Source organism: Labrus bergylta, chromosome 23 (genome assembly GCF_963930695.1).
Source record: "Labrus bergylta chromosome 23, fLabBer1.1, whole genome shotgun sequence".
NCBI classification, from domain to species: domain Eukaryota; kingdom Metazoa; phylum Chordata; class Actinopteri; order Labriformes; family Labridae; genus Labrus; species Labrus bergylta.
Genome location: NC_089217.1, coordinates 7,122,351 through 7,147,350, shown reverse-complemented (window position 1 = coordinate 7,147,350; position 25,000 = coordinate 7,122,351). Strand labels below are relative to the sequence as shown.

The window sequence follows — 25,000 nt, the reverse complement described above, 5'->3', positions numbered from 1 at the left end:
TCTCTCTCTCTCTCCTTTCCGTCTCTCACACATTAATGTTTCATGTGTTTTTTTTGGCAGTTTTAAAAAAAAATGGAAAAGACAAAATCTGCACTTTGTAAATTCAAACTGTTTCATATTCAATTCTGTATTCTGCTCTGTTCTTTTTTCATTTCATGCAGTGCCAATTTTGTATGAAAAAGACGTAGATAAATCCATCAGAGTTAGTGCAATGTCTAAAAAAAAATGTGTTTTGGTGCGAGTAACTTCCCTCATTTGATCAGCTTCATGTTCATTGAGTTTAAGATCAGTTGACAATGAAGGACATAGCTTTTTATATTCGTACTGAAAATCTGATGATACTTTGGTACTTTTTCTTCCATATGGTTTAAAATCCCATTGAGACTGGGTCTACCTTAATGAAATCACCTAAAATAGAAACTCTGTAACCATCGGTGTTTTAGTTGATCACATTCAAGTTTTAGTTCCCACAAGAGTTAGGATGAAAGCTTTGCGGGTACTTAGCTGGAAAATTCACAACATGTCTGACATGGAAACTTGTATCCGTAGCTGGCGGTTATTTTCACATGATGCGTGCAAAGACTGAAAAAGGACATGAGTAAGAATAAATTGAACGTTGGAAGAGGGGCTTATATGACTCTGCTAAAATTGTGTTGTAATGATTATCCTGTTTTCTATCTGTGTGAACTGTTATAAGATGGAAACTGAAAGAAGAAACGGAAGAAAGGTTGATAAGAAAAGGCTGAACACTAGCTGAGAGAGAGAAGCCAGAAAGAAACAGCAAGCAGGGAGAGAGGGAAAAAGCTGTGTGTGTGTGTGTGTGTGTGTGTGTGTGTGTGTGTGTGTGTGTGTGTGTGTGTGTGTGTGTGTGTGTGTCATGCTGGAGGTGTGCCAAGCAGCCTGCCAGCCAGCAAGGCTGAGCTGGAGGGCCCCTGCTGGGGGTTGAGGGTTCAGGCGAGCCCCCTGCCTCCACTGGCCTACTGGAGCATGCTGGGTAAGAGTGAGGAAGGAGGGAGGAGGGAAGGGGCAAAAGAGAGAGGAGAAGAGAGAGCCTGAGAGAAAAAGCAAAGGAAGAAGCAATAGAGGTAAAGAAGAGGAGATGGCCTGACAGACAGAGCGCCATAGGGCAATGAGGAGGAGGAGGTAATGTAGAGGTAAAGGAGTTAAACCCAGAGCAGGAATGTGAGAGGAATTCAGGGAATGGAAGAGTTTTCCTCCGGCTGGAGGGGAGAAAGAGGGAGAGAGGTGGTAAAGGGGGAGCCGGGGTAGGGAATCCTGGAGACCTGAAGCACTGCGAAAACACTCCTTTTCTTTATTCCCTCACTCAAACACTCTTTTACTTTTACTCCACAGTTCTAGACATTCAACAGATCAAGACGTGTTAAGTGACTTATTCATCAGATTCTCAGATATGTAACAGATAACTCAATAGAATAGCACAGGTACAAAGCAGTACAGGTACATTGACTTTTGTGTGTTGACACTCAAGTCAGCTTTCTAAAATCAGCAAAAATAAATCAATTAGTTCAAGTTTAGTAAGAAAATAATAAAAAATGTCCCTTCTTTTACTAACGATATCATCCAACTGAACAAATGTCAACAACAATAACTAGAAATGACTTACTATTGGTTTTGCCATTATTATTATTATTATTATTATTATTAAAGAGATAATTTCCTAACCATAGTTCCATAGTTGGGCAACAAGTAAAGTTTCATACTGTAAAGATAATATTAATGATCAAATACAGACTTGAAATGTAACTGAATAATAGATTTACAGCTGAGAGAATGCAGACAGCTCTTTATTGTAATCAGAAATAGATTGATGCCTTAAAAAAAAAAGGTCAAAAAGCTCCAGCAACTTTTGTAGAATTAAAAAAACATTATTAACAAATTAGTTTCACTCTTCATGCAACATGGTAAGTTGGTGAAGTTGTGCCAGAAAATCCCACTCTGCTTCTTCAGTGATTTAAATAAGACTTTAAATAACTGTGTACAAGCAGAGACATAGGAAGTTGCGTCATCTGCACCAGTTTCAGGCTCTCTCTGCTCCCTTTATGCGGTAAAATGTACCAAAACCTGCAGCAAGTAAGATGTGACATAAGTAGAATGAATTTACAATCTTCTCATTGTAAGCATAGACTGATGGTCGTAATGATTCTTAAGCTTTTAGAGACTGTTGATGTTTCTTTGAATAATTCTTCCCTCTCTTAGTTCTCCTTGAATCTGTGGTTTCTGTTTTCTTTCTCTTGTTCTTTTTTGTGCATGTATTGGCATGGCTGGTGAGCTGCTCCTGAACACAGCAGGGTATCTCTGTTCCCTCCTCTACCTCGCTCTCTTGGGGATTCATGAGACATTCTCTTATTTGTCCTTTTTTTTATCTGCGTATGTCTGCTCCTGTGTTGCATGCGGGATTTTTCAATGGGTCTGCAATTCTCTTTGCAGCACTGGCAAAACAGTGAATAAAAAAGAAAGAAAAAAGAAAAACAGAAGGCTATGATGAGAAGGCTCATCATGACAACAAACCTTTTAGGGGGAAAAAAGGGACAAGGGTGGAGGGATGAAGGAAAAGAAGGAGGTGAGGAAAAGGTCGAGGAAATTGGAGTGGAGAGGGAGGTGAAGCTGAAATGAGAAGGGATAAAATACAAGCAGCAGGAGAAAGCGAAGTAGCGGTGGTAATGGGAGACGATAAGAAAGGGGGGAGGTGGCAGAGAGGAGAGAGGAGAGAGGGGGGTGTCAAGTGTCACATTTACACATGTATAGAGGAGAGAAGGAGAGGAAGGGAGAAGAGGTCACAGAGGTAGACTCACGCTGTATGTGGTGACAGGACGGTGTTACCACAGAAATCAATAGGCCTGTCTGCACGATGACTGCATGTGTGTGTGTGTGTGTGTGTGTGTGTGGCCATGTGAGTCAGAGCTTTAATTGAAGTCTTGTGTCAGCGTCATAGCAACACAGACCACAGGATGTTCAGTGGCTTTATTAACATTAACTTTCACCTCTCTAACACAGAGCGCCCTGTTCTCTATTTTGTTCATGTTTCCCTCCTCTATTTTTTAAAAATAGAGGGAAGCAACAAGAAGAAATGTCAGGAAAGATAACTTGAATTATTTGAGTAAATATTGAATTACACGATGATTTTTTTTTAGCAGATCACAGCAAAGCAGAACCAACCTGTGTTTGATTTACACTTTATCATGGGCCACAAGGTACTTTTGTAGTAGACGCAAACTGATTCTTCTTCTCTTTCTTCTCCTCCTCCTCAACCTTCTTCTTCTTTCTTTTGCAATCTCTCGCAGCACCTAGAACTATTAGTTAATGCAAAATAAAATCACACACTACAGGCTACTCCCAGTGCTTTGACGGTATCTAGTCCCAAAGACTTCATTCAAATCACGTGCATCTGTCTGGTTAGCTGTGTTGCTTAAAATGGGTGAAATCTGAGGCTAAACTAAAAATACAACCTACCCCTTCAGTATCTGATGCAGGATTCCTTACTCCTTACATCAAACTTAAATCCAGCTTAAGGTCTCAGCTTTATCTAAAGGTAACAGAGTTGATATATCATCCTTACCACAAAACTTGAGAAATGGCAAAAAGCTATTTCTGGAGGGAGTGAGACATTGATAGCTGTACAAAAGCGTGTCAGGGCGACGTTTTTAACAAATTCAGATCTTGTTTTCTCATCTTGTATAGCGCATTTTGCTTTTTATGAAGCCTAAGTTTACTACATGATTTAGCGGCGCCGCCAAAAGAACAAAACAACTTCTTTTTTTTCCCCACAATACCACTACATCTGAGGGACGGAGAGGATTAGGCAAATTAGACTAATGATGGATTGGTGAGTGACAGCTTTGTTTGAGGCACAATGAGACCATCTTTGAAACTTACTGTGTGTGTCAACATGTCTGTCTCCAAATTAGCTATTGTCTGCTAACTTTTTATTGTTCTGGTTAATTTCCTGACATAGTTCAATCCTGCCGTCAAGCTAAAAAAAAAACTTCAAATACTCACTTTACTTCTTTTAACTTCTTTGATAATACACTACTAAAAAACTATTTAACCAGCAACAACCAATTGCTCACTCTCTAAAGGCGATGGCCGCAACACGTGTATTGTTGGTTAATATCATCCTCTGCTCAAAACTTGATAATCCCTCAAACCATACAGTATCTCCCCAGTTTGACATGTTTGCTTGCTTCTTCTTCCCGCTGTTGCAGTCTACTTTCTCTCTCTTTTCTCCAGTTGTTGGTCGCACAAATAATGTCACTTCTGTTCTGCCCTGAAGACTCTGCTGTTTTACATTTCTCACAGGTTAACACTTCAGATATTGGTTCATTGTTGGGTTGCAACAGTAGCGTAAAAATCCCTGCTTGAAGTGGCAATGTAAAATCTTCTATAACTTTCTCACTATTCCTGTGTTTTGCCATTTGGTACAAGTTAAGAAATAAAACCCCTCTTCCAATAGTCCTGGACTGTTTTAGCAGCTTTAATGGTACAGAAATCAAGATCCAGGAACCAATTCTTGAAAAGAAAATGGTCACTGCACTCAGAATGAAGATAAAGTTCTCTGAAAAGTTGAATGAGCTCCTAGAAAATGATTTTGTGCTGTCATTTTGTTCTACCTGCTTTGATTGACCAGTACCACACTAGCCGTCTCTTTCCTGCTTTGCCTTACCCTTCTGACTCTGACAACTGTAAACGTGCCCTATGACAAAGTAAATCAGTTTTGCTACACCTGTTCTCTCTCTCTCTCTCTCTCTCTCTCGCTCACTCACTCTCTCTCTCTCTCCCCTCTCTGTTTTGGATCTGTATTCAGTTGTTACGACTCGCTTGTTCCAGCCGAGCTCCCCTTGCCTTTTCCTTGCTTGTCGATCTTGCATTTTCAGCAGTTATAGAATGAAATATTGATAGATTTCCTTCAGGGACACACTTCCGTATTGATGTAACCGTACACCAAGGGCACCAAACATGAAACATAAAATACACACAAGGAAAAAGAAGACAGAGGTATAGGAGTTTTGCTGCTTTGAGATGAAGTCTGGAGAGGAGCACAGTCACGTGTGTGTGTGTGTGTGTGTGTGTGTGTGTGTGTGGGGTTGTGTGTGTGTGTGTGTGTGTGTGTGAGGTTGTGTGTGTGTGTGTGTGTGTGTGTGTCTGTGTGTGTGAGGTTGATCAAACCGGTGTATTTGTCAGGAAAGCTCTGGAGAGAGCAGTTTTCTGACAAAGAGAGAAAAGGGGAGGACAGAAGGAACAACTTTTGATTTAACATTTATTCTGAGCATGCCCTGTTCATATAACATTCATGTTGCAGTGAAGAATATGGAACATGAATTTAAATAAGAAAGAAAGGGAAGAAGAAAAGCAGGCCCTTTTCAAAGTCTTCAAAGTGTTTTGATTCCCTTCCATCTTTTCTTGTTCTCCCTAACTACTTACATCTTCTCCTCTTTTTGGACTCTTTCAGACATTTTCAGTCATCTTTGGATTTTTTTTCCCTCCCTCATCACCCCTCCTGCCATCCATCTCTCAGACACACACACACACACACACACACACACACACACACACACACACACACACACACACACACACACACACACACACACACACACACACACACACCAGGTCATGCTGACACTTAAACTAAGTGCACTCACACACACCCTATTCCCTTTCTCCCTCCTCATACCACCCACACAGAAACCAGGACACAAAACACACACACACACACGCACACACACACACACACATACACACACTTTGAGACACACATAGGATCCCCCCCCACACACAGAGTACTTTCAGCACTTTCTTCTTCACCATACTCAGCAAGATCAGATGTCAACCCTACTGACACAACGCACACACAGGCCGTATTTTTCTCTTCACCACGCTCTGTTTCCTCCTCCCTCTTATAGAATATATGCATTTTTTAAAAGCAAGCTTCCGTCGCACACACACAGAGTGGGAAGTGCTGCGCGGAGGGTTAAGCGCTACACACAAGAGTCAGGGGAGGAAGAAGACGAGGAGTCGCAGATATTAAGGGGAGCAGATGGGGCAAAGCTAGCGGGAGAGAGAAGGTTTGAGGAGTATAAAAACAGAAACTTTGAAGATATCAGTGACTAGCTACAGAAGCAGGGAGTCATTATTCAAATATATTGCCATAATAGCTTAACATTAAAGTACACGTGTTAGCACAGAGTTTCCATTAGAGCATGCATGCAGGAACAAATGGCTCTGTGTTCAGCACACACACACACACACACACACACACACACACACACACACACACATAGGGTAAACATGAATAAATGATTTTCATGCACTGACAAAGCCACCATGAGCCAAGACGCTCTCACACACACGCCCACTCAATGTGGGTTATCATGCTTGCAACAAGCAAAGTACACAAAGCAGCACACACACATAATGCATGTACAATTAAATTACATGCACATTTCCATGCAGGCAGCATGCAATGACACACACACACACACACACACACACACACAGGAACACACACTTCTCCTTGCCTCGCTGACGTGAGAGATGTTGCAACATTACACAGACATGCACACTTGTCACATGCACATAAACAGTACATTGAAGTCCCCTGAATGAAAAGTGTGTGTAATATAGTCAGCCTGAACATGTCTACACACTGTAGCACAAGTAATTCTATTGCTATGGGAACTTATTGTCAAGAATGTCTGTACACCTGCTTATAAAGTGGGATATGATGATGAAGCTAAATCAGCGTTGGCTTGCTTACGGACATTGTTTCCTCTTTTCTAGATCCTTGCTTGTGTTGTACTTACTCTCTGATGTATGTCGCTTTGGATAAAAGCACCTGCTCAGTGAATTGTAGAACTGTAGAATTGCTTACAACCTGTCTGACCATAAACCACTCTTCTGTCCTTACCCCATAAGACATCTGTTTAGCTTTTCTGACCCATTGGTAGATCAGTATTTACTCGCAATCTTAGCAATGATAAACAAAGTTATTCAATCACATCGTCCTGATTTACAATGCTCTGCACATTTATGATTCCCCCTGTATTCATGTAAAGGCTCTTATGTTTTGCTGTAGCAGTAGCAGCATAAGTGCCTTGCTCCAGGGCACAGTGACAGGAGCTGGCAAGGGAGCAGAGAGTGGTTTTCATTCATTTGTTCGGCAGCCTTCCAGTGAAACCTGCACAACTTTCACCTTTAGGCAACAACCGCCCTGATATATATTTAAGTGCAGGCTGCCTTAAGCGTCACACACACATAAACACACACACACACTCCGTGGCATGGCCACACACCATGTGTACGAGCCAGATTTGGCTCCGACCTCATGTCTGCCATACGGTTGATTCCCCCCCGCTGTGCACACCCTGCAGGCCAAAAACACGGCACTCTGTTTGTGTGTGTCTGTGGGTGTGGGAGAGAGGGAGAGAGACGGTGAAGATTGAAAAACAGAAACATACATATTTAAAAAGAAATTATGTTTGGCTTAAAAGAAGAAATAAAAACAAGTGTCATTCTTGAACCCCTGCGTACCATATTTTAGAAACAGACTACTGGATGTGGATATGTTACAAACTGGATGTGCTCTATGGGTGAAAATATTTTTTGAACTTTTTTTTGTGATTTTATGATTTGTTTTTCTTTGATTTGTTGTTGGAAATGTCTAGGGCAGTAATTTAACTGTTCTTGTTGTGAAAACCTTGGTTAAGAACATGAAACAGGTATTCCATACGTAAACAACATATACACACCATATTTAATGCACCCAATTTAAATGATGTTTTGAATAAAAGATTAACATACAGGATTGGATTTAAAAATCAAGAAAATCAAGACCATAACATGTGAGGGGGACATGAAAGAAAGAAAGAAAGAAAGAAAGAGGGTGGATAGACAGCAGTCTCTGTGAACCTGCAAAGACAAGCTCAGTCAGGCTTCTTTGGTGAGAGAGAGCGAGAGAAAGCAGAGATGTTTTGACAGCTCGGAGCCATCACAGCAGCAGAAGGCAGGCTGTGTGTGTGTGTGTGTGTGTGTGTGAGTGTGTGTGTGTGTGTGTGTGTGTGTGTGTGTGTGTGTGTGTGTGTGTGTGTGTGTGTGTGTGTGTGTGTGTGTGTGTGTGTGTGTCTCGGTGGGTGCAGGTGTTTGTGTGTCTGTGCACATACTGTATATGTGTATGTGTCTGCATGCACACAAAAGACTAAAGGCAGAAACAGTCAGTGACGTTTCTTCTGATTTTAGAGACAAAGAGGGGTAAAAAAGAAAGTCTTGCAAGGAGGCTGGATTAAGGACAAGTAAAAGAGCATGAGGCTGTATCTGACTGTGGTCCATATAAATGTTGTATGTATACCACGATGTGTCAGGGAACCTTACATCAGGTCCCAGAATGCATCATTCTGGTCAGGAGTAGAACCTCCTTAATAGATGAGAAATGCATCAAGATTGTTTCAATGGTATTTCCTATTTTTTCAATAATATCTCCTTTCCTGTGTCGTTGTTGTAACGACAGATGAAGCTGACATACTCTTCATCAGCCCCGCCCTGCTTCACCTTCACACAGCTCCACGCAGTCACACTGGGAGCTGCCCTAAACAAACACACACTCTTCTGCAGCTGCCACTGAGCAGCTCAGACGCAGTTGGAGGTGAGGTGTCTTTGCTCAAGGGCACCTTGACCCGCCTATGTGTTTTTTTTCACCTTGTATTTGAAGGAGGGGAGACTCGTTCACTTCACCTGCACACTCTTGAGTCCAGGGATTTGCACCATTGACCCACCAGACAAAACCTGCTACTATTTGGCTAATGCCTTAAGGCGTCTCTAAGTATCAGTCGTCTGTAACTGACGAGACAGATGTGCGTCTGTCTCGTGCTGAAAATGCTTCGGGACCAAAAAGCTTTGGAACATCGAAAGTCTCTTAAGGAAAATGCTGAATGAGGATCAAACAGTAAAAGTGGATCATTGAATCACTTGGGGGCAGGAAACAGAGGCAAGACACGACGTAAAAAGACAGAAGCAGCAGACTCGGCTTTACAACACTATAATAAGAAAAATCTAAATGCCGACAGGGTGCCTCGTGCACAGCCTACACGTTCTCAGGTGTGCATGATTGCAGGAACATACCATGAAAAATGAATCAAAACTCAGGTTACTGCTGGCGCGAACCTGAGGAAGCTACAGGCGAGACGCGCTGCTCGCTCACAACAAAATACGCTTTAGTTATTTTAAGTTTGCCACCGAGTTTTGATTCATTTTTCATGCTAATAAGAATATATCAGTGCTGTTGGGTTTTGTCAATAATAAAGGAATTGTTGACATCATCCATTGTTTAAAATGTACACAATCTAGCGTACTGTTACATGTGGCAGACGGTGAAGTTACCAGATTGATCAGTTTTGAAGAGAACACAGAGTTTTCTACTGACAGTCTGTCTCATACATGCTCATTGTTTCTTCTGCCTGCTTGCCTGCCAGACAGCCAGTGCACATGAGCAAATAGGCAGAGTGAGTGTTTGCTGTTTGACAAGTGTGTGTGCTGTGTGTGTGTGAGCGTGTGTGTGTGTGTGTGTGTCAGAGAGAAGGTGGTTGTCATTTTAAACGGCAGAATGATAGGGGGATAGTGTGTGCAGTTGTGTGTGTGCGCATGGTTGCTGGTGTGTTAACAATGTACCCTCGTGTCCCCTATGTCAGAGCCCGGCTAAATCAAGTCAACCATGCATGCAGCGTTCGTGTATAAGTGTGTGTGTGTGTGTGTGTGTGTGTGTGTGTGTGTGTGTGTGTCAGAGTGTACGTGCCAGGCCAGATCAATATAAACTAATCAATAGGAGAAGACAGCTAGAAGGACCTTGGGGACGGCAGATGTACACGCGCACACACACACACACACACACACACACACACACACACGCACACACACACACACACGCATACACACGCATACACACAGGCCCTCTTTGTATTCCATCCTTAGTTTCTCTCTCTCTCTCCACCTCTCATGTCTCTTTCTCAATCCCCTCACTAGTTTTAAACGTCTATTTCTCAGGCATTCATTTCACTCTTTATTCTGTTAAAGCTGCAATCACATTTTATGTCAACCTAATCTTCTTGCTCTTCCATTATTTTTTCTCTTCTCCAGTTCTAAAACCAAGTCTCTTTCATTGGTTATTTTTTGTTTCTTTTCTTATATCAGAGTAAAATCCTGTCTGGCTATCCAGCTGCAGCTCCATGTTAGTGACACGCTGTGCTCAAGTAGCAAACAAAACCAGGCCCTGCAGGTTTTCTCCAGTCCCATCACATCTGTGGAGGCAGCTGAGAAGAGGTGAGGTCTGTGCCACTCCTCGGTCAGGAGAGTTCAACCTGCACAGATGGAGGAGCAGCTCTCAGCACACGCTACAAACAGTCACTTAATGAAAAAATGTCACTTAAGATTTAAATTAAATGTTGTTAGTTACATGGTTCCAAACGTCTTCTATAAGTTTTAAAAAGTTCTAAAATTCTTCATTTTAGAGATTTCACTCCTGATCCAAAATCTCCCTTGGATCATTTAACTGACAGAAAATGAACTGAGTACTTATTGTTGATTCCACACATTCCTCTCTTTAACAAAATCTAAAACTCAGATAATAAAACAGAAATGAAGCTGTCAATATATGTGTGCCATTCACTTCTTACAGTCACACATCTATAAGCCAATCACAAAAGTATTTCTAACAATGATTTTTACACAAGTGAAAATCCATTTTGGCGAAACCCTGAATTTGCAGCGTGGTTATCAGACGCACTACAGCTCTCTTGGCGCTCTGGGTCTGAGGCACTTTCAGTTCAGTTCACTCAGCATGCAAATTGAAACTGTAATTCATTTACTGGGAGATAAGAGCACCACTCTGTCTCAATAATGCTTTTATATAGTGAATATTAAATAACTGTTCTGATGGGGATTTTCTTATGGCTTGAATGTCCACTTCCTGCTTAATTGGATTGAACAGGAAGTGATCTGACTCTTGGCTTTATCAGGTTCACTGCAGGTGATGACTTCAGACCCTGTTGGGGACCAGGTTTCTAAGAACGTCAGAGTTCCTTTTTATTAATCAGTGGTAAATAAAAATATTTTTCCACAAATTAAATCATGTAAACCAAAACACTTCTTATTGCAGAACAGCTTTCCAGGTCTTTTTAAATACAAATGCTCTTAATTTTGCAAGATATATATTTTCCCATCCTAAAACCTGTCTTTAAATAAGTGTAATTTCCATCAGCTTTGTTATTGGATCTTTTGAATTTTATTGTGATCAGGGTTGGGAAATCGGAAGTCAACCAGCTTTGCTAACTAGTAGCCTCACTCTCTGCTGGGTCCAGTTGTGGTGACGGCAATTCAGTTAAAAACTCTTTGATTCGAATCATAAGACAAGAGGAAAAAAGGTGAACCAGGCTAGCTGTGATTCCATACTTTCTGTCTTTATGCTAAGCTAACAGTCATTCGGCTTCATGTTCAGAGTTGTCTATGTGAGATGTTCATCTTCTCATAGCTCTCGTCATTAAAACAAAGGTACACCTGACACTCTTTCTTACCTTCCTACAGTTGCCCTCCAAATGTTCTTAGCACCACCCCCCACACACACACACACACACACACACACACACACACACACACACACACACACACACACACACACACACATCCTCCTTGTTAACGTGGTGAAAACTGTGTTCCATTGCACAGCACTTCCTGTCAAACATGTGATCCTTCCCCACTCCACTGTTGCTGCAGCTTTCTGTCTACCATTCTGCCCATTTCCTCTGTTTGAGCATGACAAAATTTAAAATGTGCAAAGAGCAAGAAAAAGTTTCTCTGCATAGACGTTTGAATGACAAGCCAAACTGACAGGCAGGTACGGGGAGCCCGGCAGAGATTTTAAGACACAACTGTCTGTGTGCATGCATTATGCACACAGACTTTGCCTCACATGCGCACAGACAGGAAGCGCACACACCAGCGCAGCACACCTCCCACGCTACCAAAACACTATCTCACCTGACAATTTAGAAATGTGTGCAAGCCTGCCAGAGTTTGACATTGCAGGAATCTGCCACTTTTCTGTCAGGGCTTCACGTGGTTTCACATCGAGACAAAGAAATCCAAAATGAATCCACATCTCTCTCTCTCTCTCTCTCTCTCTCTCTCTCCTTGTCTCTCTCTGTCCGTCCTCTACGCTGTCTTTCTCCGCTGGGTTCTGTCGAACTGAGCAGGAACATGGAGCAAGAGTCAACATCACATGCTGCATAATTCTCGGTCTCCCATTATAATTGCCGAGGCTTTTATAAAAGATTCAGCGACATCGTCCATGGTTTGATTGTGAATGACGTGAGGTCCTGTGGTTCCAAATGAAAGATTTAGGATGTTGTTTTCTCTTAAAATCTTCTAGAACCATGGATCCTTCAAAACCGCCTTGAATGGCTATTGCTTAGTGTTTAAATTTGAGTAACAGACTTAGCTTGAATAGCACAAATACTGAAGAAAAAGTCTAAGGCCTTCTGTCACGGGAATGCATTTACAGACTAAAACCTTTGATTACTGTTACAGCTGTGATAATAGAATGAGACGTAGAGAATGATTTAATTTATTCATTTGTTGCCTAATGAGCAAAAGGCCTAGAGCAGTGAATGACCTGATAACAGTATGTGATAAATTAATAAGCAGATGAACACCCAGAGGAGCTCGTGATGTGTTGGTCTTCCCTGTGTAGATTGTGCAAAATATTCCAAAGAAGTGCGAAAACAATTACAGTATAGTTCAACTTTTCACTCATTTGATTTTTAAAGATGATCTGGTATTGTCTTTTCTCAAATGGGGCAGTTTTCTGCTTTTAAGATGAAATTGAGTGGTCACAAAAATAAAAAAAGTGGATGTACTTTTTATGCTTGTGATACACATGATGGTGTTTTTAGCCAAGCTAGCAATGTGATCTTTTGAGATGGCAATGTCTGGCTCGCTGTTTAAAATATCTTGATTGCTGAATGTTTAAGGTTAGATGACATCAAATTAGCTTTTCATGATACTCCTAAAAAGCTCCCTGTTCAACTTCCACGATGAGCACATTCCCCTGAGTGTGACTTTTCATACGATCTTTCTTAATTGGACTTTGTGCTAAATATTAGCACGCTAACATGTGAAGCTTTAGCAGGTCTTCCTTGTGAATATTATTAGCTAATCATTATTGAACTATTAGCTCTGTGCTTGTAAACGTGATGTCAGCATTTAGCTTAAAGACACCAATGTGTCTTGATGTGATGCTAAAGGAGTAATAATGGATCTGAAGTGTCTAAAAATGTAAATTCTGGTTGGCGTTTTTTTGTTTTGGATTTTGAAAATTTCAAAAAAAATCTGACAATCGAAAAAAGACCAAGTACTTTGAGTTTTCTGTTGTATCTTTCATTACAACTGATTTACACAAGTCTTAATATTTAATTGTCAGTGCAATTAATCAAGTAATTGAAAACATAATCCTAAGGTGAAATCAACAGTGTTAGAATTGTGTGTAGAGCAGAAAGTGACACTCGAAAAGACAGTTTAAAAAGGAGAATTATTTTGCATTTACTACATGTTTCAAGAAGAGTTAAAGCTGCACCACCATCCCTGGCCAGGAAGGCTCCTGTGGAAAAACAATGGATTATAATTAATCAACAGAGAAATCGTCAATAATGAATCCTGCAGCGGTCTGATGATGTCACTCCCACCATTTCCCGCAAAGTGAAACACTTGCAAAGATGTGGAAAGACTTATTTCTGACCTTGGTCTAAATTCTTACCTCTGTAGAAGAGCAGCTCATTACTCTGTGAGGAATGTGCAGCAGAGGTGTGTGCGTGCCTGACGTCCGACTGAAAATAATTAGCTGGTCTGTTGGGCAGAGAAGTCTGAGAGAGGCTTGGGCTGGAGTTTTGCATAAACTTTTAATGTGTGTGTGTGTGTGTGAGTTTGTGTGTTTGTGTGTGTGCTTGTCCAGACGGTATTTTAACATGGCTAGCCGACTTCTAGCAGCCCACAGTTAAACAGTGACTCACAGATTCCTCTTTCTCTCTCTCCCACTTACTTTCTCACCAGCCACCCTTTTTCTCTCATCTGTTTCACCCTCAATTATTTTTCCTTTCTCTCCTTTTTTTTCTTTTTGCCCTTTTTTTTCATTTTCTTTCTCCACCTTAACGCCTCCTCTCCGTTTATCTCTCTCCAGGTCGCGTGCTGACTATTGCAGACTTTAGGACGTGCTTTGGGACAAGCTTTTTCCTCTGCTCTTCCTCTCCTCTTTTCCCCAACCGTGCCAACCTTAAATCCAGTAAGTCACCAACCATACATGCCATTTTCTTCTCCAAAGTGCTTTAAAACATTATGTCACCCTTCACATGATTATTCTGGTGTGTAATTGTCTTATTTGAAATCAAAGTTTACAGCTTCTTATGTTTTTTTGTGGTTTCATTTCCTTAAAGTTATCACTGAAAAAAAAGTAATGTTCTTTTAAAACACCCTGAGCTGCCCCTTTAACAGCCCTTTTTTGATTGGTCAATAAAAGTCCAACAGGAATGGTAATAGCAATTTAAATTCCACTGCTTTATAACCAGGAAACACAGCGCACACACATGTACTAACACCTTGCACAGAGAAGGTCGTTTCAGCATCAGAGACGCCCAAATCAAAAGCAACGCCAAATGTTCTTGACTGGAGCTGCTGATAAAAAAAAAAGTTTCCTGACACAACACTCACCCACACATACGTAGAGCCCCCCCCCCCCCCGAGGGCCCCAGGGACTTCAAAGAGCCGTCTACTGTACCTCAGCGACACCTCAACACCAGGTGCCGCAGAGAGGAGGAAGGAGGGGCGGCTTGAAGGGTAGAAATGGAAATGCTGAGGGTTAAGAGGTGGGGGAGAAGGAGACAGGGGAGGGGAGGGAGAGGGAGACAGAGGGCATGAAAGGGAGACAGAGAAAAAGATGGAGGTGGAAGAAAGGGGGGAAGAAGACTGAGTCAAGTAGAAAATCAGAGAAGAAGTAAACAAGAGTGGGAAGTAGGCGAGTAGAAGGAGCCTAAATTTTTTAAAATAAAAAATAGGGGAAGAAAAAGGAGAGAGCTAAAAACAACAAAGATGAAAGCCGACCAACAGACAGGCAGAGACCTAAAACAGGCCAGAACGACAGACAAACAGACAGACAGACAGACAGACAGACAGAGAGACAGACAGACAGACAGACAGACAGATAGCACAGGAGACAAGGAGTCGCAGCCAAAGACAGAGACATGTGGGGGAGGGCAGTAACACTCTGCTGCTAATACCCTGCTGCTTTGTTGTGAAGAACCCCAGTTCCCCTTTTAATGGTGAACTATCCCTTTAATGATAGCAGTAAAACACACTCTCTCTTACACACACACACGACTTGTTCTCTCAGCCTGACAGGAAATGCGGTTCAGAGCATAAAAGTGACGAGTCGCAGTTCAACTTTTACAATTCGCGGGGCCAAAAGCACACACTTACTTGCACGCCAAACTTCATTTGAAAAAAACAGCAGTGTTTATCGAATCAAAAGGTTCGTCAGTGACCTATATGGTGCAGAAATGCGGCTCTTTGTCTAATTTAGGTGCCTGTAAGCTTTTTGAATTAGCTTGTGTCGAAGCTGTCAATCATTCAGACAGGCGGGATGTGTAGGCTTGAAGAGTGAATCACACAGAGAGCGAGATATATTCTTATCATGAAGCCGTTTGGTGAGGGGTTTGATCCTCGCAGCCTTCCAGAGCAGAGAGTGCACCCATTTTATTTTTGCATGGCTGCCACAAAGAAAAAACCCCTTTGAGTTAAGCCAGGGAAAATGAACCCCTTTAAAAGTGGCAGCGTTGGTGCCTTGCTCAATCTGGTGGGGGAGTTTAACAACGCAGGGAAGTGGGCCGAGCTGGAGAAAAACAACCATTATAATACGAAAAAACATTTTTGATCATGTCTTCAAGCGACAAACTTCATTTCCTGTCCTTGATCCTCGGCACTCTGCAGGCCAAGGATGTTTCAAAAGTTTTGTGAATTGTGCTTATTTGCTGTCTTTCCAGAGTTAGATCTATGACTTTCTCACATCAGTGTAGTTAACACGAGGCGGCTAGATAGCTTATCTTAGCATTAAGACTGTAAACATGGGGAAACAACTTGCTCTGAAGCTCACTAATAAGTATGTTAGAACTGTTTTGTGTATGCCACACAAAGTGCAAAAATCAGATGGGGGTTTTCCAGGGAGTTCTGTTCTCAAATTTATCTTGACATAACCAGATATTACTAGACAACCAGGGGATACCCCAGTGTTAACACAGATTAAACAAATTACATATTGTGTTAAGTGAGCTGCTGAGGTGTAGTTTTAGGCTCTAGGCTAGCTGTTACCCCCTGCTTTCCATCTTGATGCTAAATTAGGCTAAGCTAACCCACTAGAGTCAATCCACTTATGTTCCATGAAAACGGTATTGATCCTCTGAATGAACTCATGTCAAGACAGCAAACAAGCCCTCGCTAGTGAATGTAGGATTTAAATCTGTTGAAATGTTTGAAACTGAAAACTAAATATCAATTTTAGATGGAGAATCCTAAACACGGAACAACACCTTTGGGTAAAGAGCTTATTTAGTAACTGTCACAAAAGAGAAGCAGAACTGTGCAAAAAGAGGAAAAGGGAAATATGGAAGTGTAAAATTACAATTTGTTCTGTACTAGCATGCTCAAAGGACGTACTTTGTACTCAGGAGTGTGGCCTTTCTAAAACTGGAATAAAAAAACTGGAATAATCTGCAGTTACATTAAAATGATCTTACTTGGTAGCACCTTCTTAAGTCCGTAGTTCTTCTCATAGGAAGCAATGTTAATGTTGCATTGTATACAATAGAGGGTTATATTATGCTCTGTTACTATAGAATGCTGAATACTCCAAAAATAGTAGAAGAAAGTCAGAACTGCTGCTTCACAGGTGGCCTGCAAGGACTCACAAACAAGTAGAAAAGGAGAACGGGGAGGCAATGTGACCTGATGTTAAAACATGACAACCCACCACCCTGCTGGAGTGTCCTTGAGCAAAACACTGTAATCCCCGGTAGCTGCAGCAGTGCGTTTTCTGGAGCCGAGCCTGATCTCTGACCTCCCTGTGGAGGGTGGCAGACAAAAAGAGGTTTTCCCAATGGGGATTAATAAAGTATCACATTATCATTTAAATGCAGCCGATTGTATCCTTGTGAGCCTGCAGACCTTTCAGTTAGAAATGCGTGATGTGACCTTGTCACGGTACGTCTCCTGTATCTTTTGTGAAAGGTCTGCAGACCCAAATGTCAAATGATAAAGAATCAATTGGCTATGTTGTTCACCTCCCGTTCCTCTATTCATTTATCTGCATTCAAGATACAATTTATTACAATGTCACACCACTTAGCTTTGAGTTTCTTCTGTTTCCTTTGTTGACCGAAACAGTATTCAGGATTCAACCTATGACAAACACATGCAGATAAGGCACACATTCTGGTAAGTCATTTTTCCTCTCAAAGCTAGGACAGTGCAGACGAACTACACCAGTGAAAGAAGTTTGTAGCTTAAAGTAGTTGTTTTTCAGATTTTTGGTTCTTTATTGGAAGGAAAGCGGTACTAAATGTCACATCTCCGCGTGCTTTCGTTTTTGTTGTATTGCGTAAGACTAAAAGACCAGCTAGAGCAAACTTAAGAAACAGCAAACACTGAAATTCTCTCTCGCTCTCTCTCTCTCTCTCTCTCTCTCTCTGTGTCCTGTTTCTTTCTTTCTGTCCCTGTGGTCAGCAATCCCTCTGCTGGCCTTTATCCCTGAAATCCCCATGGACCGGGAGTCAGGAGAGGGAGAATGCCTAAATGCTTTGAATGATGGTGTGGAATGCTAAAAAGTGTGTGTGTGTGTGTGTGTGTGTGTGTGTGTGTGTGGTTGGAAGGGGGAACAAGAAGGAGTGTGTGTGTGTGTGTTTGTGTGTGTGTGTGTGTGTGTGTGTGGGGGGGGGGGTGTCCGTGGGGTCTCCTGCCAGGTCTAGGATCTGGTATGCGTGACTGAACAAGAGGAGGAGAAAAGAAAAAAAAATCCCCCACCAAAACCTGCCTTCCTAACTTCTAAAGACAGACAATGGCTACTGACTGGTCTGGCAACCCTCTGTGTGTGTGTGTGTGTGTGTGTGTGTGTGTGTGTGTGCCTGTGTGTGTGTGTGTGTGTGTGTGTGTGTGTGTGTGTGGGTGGTGTCGCTTCACACACAGGACACGTCCTGATGGAAAGCAGGGAGAGGGAAATCTACTCTGAGCAACTTTAGATCTCATTACTCTGCACATGCAGCCACACAGACGCAGCTCTGCCTCATGTGGCATAAAACACACACACACAAAAAAGAAGAATCTATACTCATTACAAAGACCTTCAACTTTCACCATGAAATTCACCAAAAAGGAACCCCACCCCCCCCACCCCCACTTTTTGTATTTTGAATTTTTGAGAGCCAAATCGTGCTACCAGACGAGCTTTCCACCTTCTTTTTGGATGCATTTGAAGATGCAAAAACAGACGTTGATGATTAAAAAAAATCAGCAGGGTAGAACAGCTTCCTATAATAAACGCCCTGGTGATAATTAATTACACAGGCGCTGCAGCCAAATCAAGACGGCAAGTATCCATTTTGATTCTCCTCGTTAATAATAAAACAACATGTTTTTCATTCCTGTCTGTGCAACAATACTGGGCTGATGAAGGACAGAAATGTGTGGGTGGTTATTAGGACTAACGCTTCATAATAAAAGGCCCTGCATGCACACAATATCATTCAAACAATGTCAAATTACCTGGATCATTTTCACATTCTTGTTATATAAAAACAGACACAATGACGACAACAATGAAGTGCTACAGCTACACAAAAGTAGTCCACACCGCTCTTTTTCGTTCATTATATAAATATCTTTAATTGTTTTAACCGTAAGAATATAAAACAATTTAATTTTGGGATTCTGCATTTTTTTCTTTCTTTACAAACACATAATATACAGTACATCTTTTTTATTCTCAAAAACACACACAGCTTTGTCAGCAGGACGCACATCCGTATATTAATTTTTCTAGCAGGTCATTGCATTACATTAAGACACGTGCGCACGCAGGCTTCTGTGTGTGCGTGCTCTGTGTGCATGTGTGTTGATGTGTGTGTGTGTGGGAGAGAAAGGGAGAGAGAGAGAGAGAGAGAGAGAGGAGACACATTCCTGCTTGTAACCCGAGACGGAAGAGAGAAAAAGAGAAAGAAAAAAAAAAGAAAATAATCGATGGCTCCTTATTCTAAGCATGTCTCGAAATGGATTGAGGGTATTTTTATTCAGAGAGAGATGGAGAAAAAGAGGAGGAAAAACAGATCTCCCTCCCCTTCCCTCTCTCCCCCCTTTTCTCCCACTCTCTTCCTGTCTTGCCGACTGGAGCAGCATGAATATGAATGCGACCTGTGTTGGCATTAACGTGGGAAAATAAAGCCATGAGACAAACCCTGATACGTTTCTATCAATAAAAAGGGTCTAAGACTTAGAAATCACTTCAATTTGAAGTATGACACTCTGAACAACATCCACTGGCTTTTATTCCCACCAGGTCCCTGACAAAAAAACACCTCATTTCCCTATATGCTATCAGCTTGTATCCAATTGAATAATGGCCTTGATCATACATTTTTACATTATGCCCTGTACTGTACTGTTATCATCATAGGAGGACTGTAAGTATTTCTTCTAAGGGTAACCTCATGATTTTGTATTTTTATCTCCCTCCAACCATGAACACAACATCTCCTAAAAGGGTGTTAAAGTTGGGCTTTATCCCCAAAAATAAACAATAATAAAGGCTCTTGCATATGAGCGGTTTTAGGATTTTGCCTTGTTAACAGTTTGCATAAAGCGCTGCCTTCTTCAAATGTGTCAATCTCTCTCTCTTCTTCTCTCTTGGAATTTGTTGCTGTTTATGGAGCTAAATTAACAAAGGTAGTTAGATTGTGTCCTGGTCTCCTTTCTCCAGCTCTGCTCATGGAGTAGGGAGGGAGGAATGGGCCGGGGGAGGAGGGGGAGAGTTGGAGGGGGGGGATGGGGGGAGGGGGCAGACACAGTCCCTTTAGGCACATTTTCTCCCAGTCTCTCATTCTCGCTTTCCTTCTGTTTTTTTTAACAGTATACACCCTTTGAAAACAACCACATACGAGGTAGCCAAATGTTTTTGTAGGCGTGATGGCTGTAGCAGGAGATTAGTCATAAATGTATCAAATCCAGACGCACTGTAAAACTGAAAGAAAAAGTCTCACAACTGAGAGTTCTGAACCTCATTTCGCTTCAAACGAGATGCAACTTTTACAGCGAGAATGACACGTTTTGTTTTTTCTCCCCAAATACGTGAAATAAGCTGATTTGTGAACAGTTATTCCAGTCCAAATTTCAGAATGCACGAGATATTAAACTCAGTATGAGACCAAACCAAATGTTAACATGGATGTTCATGAGCTCATAAAAAGTAAGGTTTCATTGCTTGCTACCAGGCAGAATATTTAGTCATCTCAAACACTAATTTTCAATCCTGCAAGGCCAAGTGAAAGAAACAGAAAAACACTTGAACATAAAATTCTGGTCACTCAAGAACACAAGCACACAGGAGGGGAAAGGGAGGTTTTCTCTCTTTTTAAAATAAGAAAAGAAATGTCCCATGCCCATCTACTTATGCCCCTACCCATACAGAAACAAAAAGAACCAAAAAGAACACAACAACACATTTCCAATCACCTCACTTTCTCACTCTCTGTCATCTGCCAGAGTCCCAGGTTCAACACTTTAAGGCAGGGGAGCTGTGTGATCCTCTCCAGTCCCCTCTTGGTGATCTTGGTACATCCATACAGGTCGATGCCTGCCAGCTGGGTCAGGTGGTCGGCTATGAGCTCCAGCCCTTTGTCCGTGATGCGAACACACTGTCCAATGTTTAGGGTCCTCAGCTCGTGCATCTGCCTCACCATCCGGTTTATCCCGTCGTCTGAGATGTGACACGAGCACAGGGACAGGGACTTGAGCTGGTAGAGCCCCTGGGCGATGTACGCCAATGTCTGGTCCCCTATCTTGTCGCAAAACGAAACATCTAGCCCAGAAAGTCTCAGGGTGCCCATGGCAAGGTGCATGGTCCCCGTGTCACTGATATTGTCACAGGAGCGTAGGTTGAGGCTCCACAGGGACGCCATGTGCGAGAGGTGGATCATACCCGCATCCGAGATCCCTCCGCAGAAGCTGAGGTTCAGCACCCTCAGCTTGGTCAGCCCCTTGGAAATGTGTTTGAGTGACAAGTCTGTGAGTTTCTGACAGTCCTGGAGGGTCAGATACTCCAAGTTCAAGCAGCCCTCAGCCGCACTGCGAGTCATGCCCGCCAAATGTCCAATCCCCACGTCAGAGACATGCCTGCAGGACCTCAGGTTGAGGCTCTTGAGTCTGTGGAGGCCCCAAGCTATCAAGAGGAGCCCAGTGTTGGTGATGTTGCTGCATCCGCCGAGCTCCAGCACCTCCAGGTTCTTCAGGTACTGAGCTATCCTGCCCAGACTGGAGTCTGTGATCTGCTTGCACAGACTCAGGTTCAAAACCTTCAGCGATGGGATCTCCTGCACAAACGCATGACCCAGCCCGTTGTCAGTGAGGTTGTAGCAGCCAGACAGATTGAGGGACTCAATGTTAGGCATCCCCTGGATCACGTAGCTTAAGCTGCGGCGCAGGGACAGGATCTGGACCCTCCGGATGCCCCTGGCCTGGAGGCTGGGGAACAGAGAGGGATTGGCCCGGCGGAGGTGCAGCTTGGCTTCCACCCCCCTCCACACTGACTTGTGGTAGGATGCATCCCTCCAAGCTATGCACACTTGGGCTACCCTGCCTTTGTCCCTCACGTCCAGATAGCTGAAAATCATGGCCAAAATTTCCGGGAAGAGGCACGAAATGTGCGTCTCCATTGTTTTTCAAACCCCAGGCATATAAGACTCAATACTCCACACCTCCAAGGCTGAAAAAAGAAGCAAGTCAAACTACCCCCCACTTCTCCTGTATTTATGCAAAAGTATCAACAGTTCCAGTTATCCACAGAAGTATAAAATAAGAAGATATAGGAGTTGGTTGTTCCTTTTTCTCTCTTTCTCACACTGAACTGTACGAAATCGATCCAACTCTCTCCAACCCCACGTGATCCGGTCTGGTTGCGCAGTAGAATTCAAATGCATTTAAAAAAAAAAAATAAAAAAAAGGAAATTAAGAAAGAAAAACAAAAAAAGCATTTACTCCTGCCTGAACTCCTCTCTCCGCCAAAAAAAAAAAAAGAGAGAGGAGGAGAGGGTGGTGAAAGGAAGAAGAAGAAGGAGGAGGAGAGGAGGAAAAAAGCGTCAATCCTTCCCCCTCTCTCTCTCTCTCTCTCTCTCTCCCTCTCTCTCAGACGACGCTTCCTTGTATTATACCCACAAAAAGCCGCCCTCTCTCGGCCGAGCGGGGATCCAGACGGTCGTGCATTTCAGTGTAAGAAAGTAAAAAAAATAAAGCCCGCACTCTTACCGCCACCGAATAGGAAACATTTCCATGGTAGAAAAAGCAGCGAAGACAGCGCTAGATTTGCTTTGAAGGCAGAGTGTGTAAGAGAGAGGGGCGTCCTGAGCTCAAAGCCTTTGTCTGCTCTTTTCAAACCGACTTGGCAGGGACTCCAGCACTCTAGCTGTACGGGAGGGGTGCGACAACGTTTTAATGTTCAGTTAATGTGACGAAAAAATGAATTAACAACGACAAAAACATCTATAGACTGCTTAGGAATATCCAAACGCGCTGAAATCTGTGTGCTATTATTTAACAACTAATGTTCTGTTGAATATATTTGGAAAAACATGATCGAGTCCCCCCCCCCACATCCCCGCCATGTCAGGCAGTTGGTTTGTTCCGCCTCAGCTGGAACGGTGCGAACAGTTTCCCTTGGAAACCAACTTCTTACAATTCAGTTCACTTTGGGCTTTAACCCTTTAAGCGGACCACACAGGATACACAGGGAAGCCAAACTGGAGAAGTCAGAGTCTGCTTACTTGGCTGTAACATTTAGAAGTTTTTTTATTGCGATGTTGTCGTTGTAGTTGTAGAAATTGTGGTGGAGATTCTCCAGAAGGGCCACAGAGCAGAATAGAGCTTTTTTTTTTTTTTTTTGCTTTGTTGCCTAAACTCCCTCTTTCCCCTCTTTCATTAACCTTATTTCAACATCTAAAGAGTTTACATTTGTAGATAGCCATCATACATGATTTGTGAAATGTAGAGGATTCACTGGCTCGTCAAAAACCTGCAATAGCCTAAAACAAAACAAATGGCATAACTTTTATTAATACAAAATATTTTATTCATCCTAAGTGCTTTGTGCTATATAGTGTATGTGCATTTGTTTGAGTGTGTGTTCGCCATGAGTGTGTGAACCTCCGTACAGACAATATCTTGGATCTGTTTGAGAAAATAAACAGCCTGTGTTACATCTGCTACACTGCATCTGCCAGTTGATATATTGTGTACACAAAGACAATGAATATATTTGTTATGTCCTCAAATGACTGTGGAGATAAACTCAAATAATCTGCGAAATCTGCTTCAGACTTTTTCCTCTCATGTGTCTCGCATAAAGCACCAAAATAATCACTTTGAAGCAGCCGTTTCACATCTGGCACCTCTTATGTTTTGATATTTGAAGTCAGTTTAAGTCTCAGCCTTTCTGTGTGTGACAATATATTCCATCGATATATAGGCTAGTAGATCGTTTCAAAATTGCTCATTGGAAGTTTCAAGGCCTGAAATTAGATCAAATATTGCAGCCAACAAAGAGGGAATATGACTTTTCTTTTCTTTTCTTTTTTTACTCTTTAGCAAGTTGTAGTTTTCATCCCCTCATCCGCTGCAGTGGGACTCTTTCAACCCTGGAGTAGCCTTGGTGTAAGTGTGTGTGTGTGTGTGTGTGTGTGTTTAAGAGTGTGTGTGTGTGTGTGTGCGTGTTTGGTGTCTACAACTGTGTGTACATGTGCCCTGTCAGAACAGCATATATGGGGGATTTTGTGAGTAAACAGCATATTCTTTATATGCTTGTATTTCTCCTTTGCAGAGTTTGTAGGCATCTGTGTGTCGTGTGTGTGTGTGTTTAACTGGTGAGAGTATGTGTGTGTGTGTGTGTGTGTGTGTGTGTGTGTGTGTGTGTGTGTGTGTGTGTGTGTGTGTGTGTGTGTGTGTGTGTGTGTGTGTGTGTGTGTGTGTGAGAGAGAGATAATATGACAGGGGAGCCGTTTGCTGGAGCCAGTGGAGTGTGGCAGAGTGGTTGAGAAAGAGAGAGAGAGAGGGGAAGAGGAAGAGTTAATGAGAAACATACAGCAAGAAGGATAGAGAGAGCGATAGGAGAAGAGAGGAATCAGTGATCAGGTGAGGATACCAGAGGAACAGGAGCTATACAGAAACAGTTTTACATGGAAAGAAGCATCTGAGCATAACTGACAGCAGCTCAACTTCCCTCCACTCCTCCCTCTACTCTATACTCTCCTCTTAGGTTTTTCAAGTCTGTCTTAAAACAATGCCGTTTCTACATTTGAACATTTTAAGCTTGCTGCACCTGCGGTCCATATTGGCCAGTAGAATCCTTTTACCAAATGTTTCCAATGGAAATGATTGGGAAAATGTGCCCTAAGTTTTCTGATCATATATGTGGCGTCGGCAGTCTCAAGTTCTTGTCACAAAACTCCCTATTTTTGTTATTGCCTCTGCTTCTTAAATCCCTGTAGACCTCTGTCAGTTTCTCCCCATCTTTAAACTCAATCGCCAGTCTTCATTACAACGTATATTCTACATCACAGTATATCTTTTTGATACACTCTGTGTCACCATATTCTCTGTTTTCAAAACTTAAACCGGTGATCGACTTCCATCTGTATTCGCCCTG

The 25,000-nt window shown here is 42.3% G+C and overlaps 2 protein-coding genes across 6 annotated transcripts in view; one reads left to right on the top strand and one right to left on the bottom strand.

Annotated features, from left to right (window-relative positions):
- wnt5b (wingless-type MMTV integration site family, member 5b) overlaps positions 1-25,000 on the top strand; it is a 74,697-nt gene that overhangs the window by 24,681 nt on the left and 25,016 nt on the right. For 3 of the 5 annotated variants that reach the window (XM_065951122.1, XM_020652716.3, XM_029280829.2), the window contains exon 2: positions 14,234-14,335. The exons of the other annotated variants lie outside the window; for them this stretch is intronic. The gene's annotated coding sequence lies outside the window, so the exon portion shown is untranslated. The remainder of the gene's footprint in view (positions 1-14,233; positions 14,336-25,000) is intronic. 5 annotated transcript variants of the gene reach the window in all.
- Positions 18,952-22,729, bottom strand: fbxl14b (F-box and leucine-rich repeat protein 14b). The gene has a single exon (XM_020652705.3). The coding sequence runs from the start codon at positions 22,017-22,019 to the stop codon at positions 20,817-20,819; it is 1,203 nt and encodes a 400-aa protein (XP_020508361.1). The 5' UTR covers positions 22,020-22,729; the 3' UTR covers positions 18,952-20,816.

Excerpts from the sequence above, each read along its gene's own strand:
- fbxl14b (XM_020652705.3), bottom strand. The coding sequence starts at position 22,019 with ATGGAGACGCACATTTCGTGCCTCTTCCCGGAAATTTTGGCCATGATT.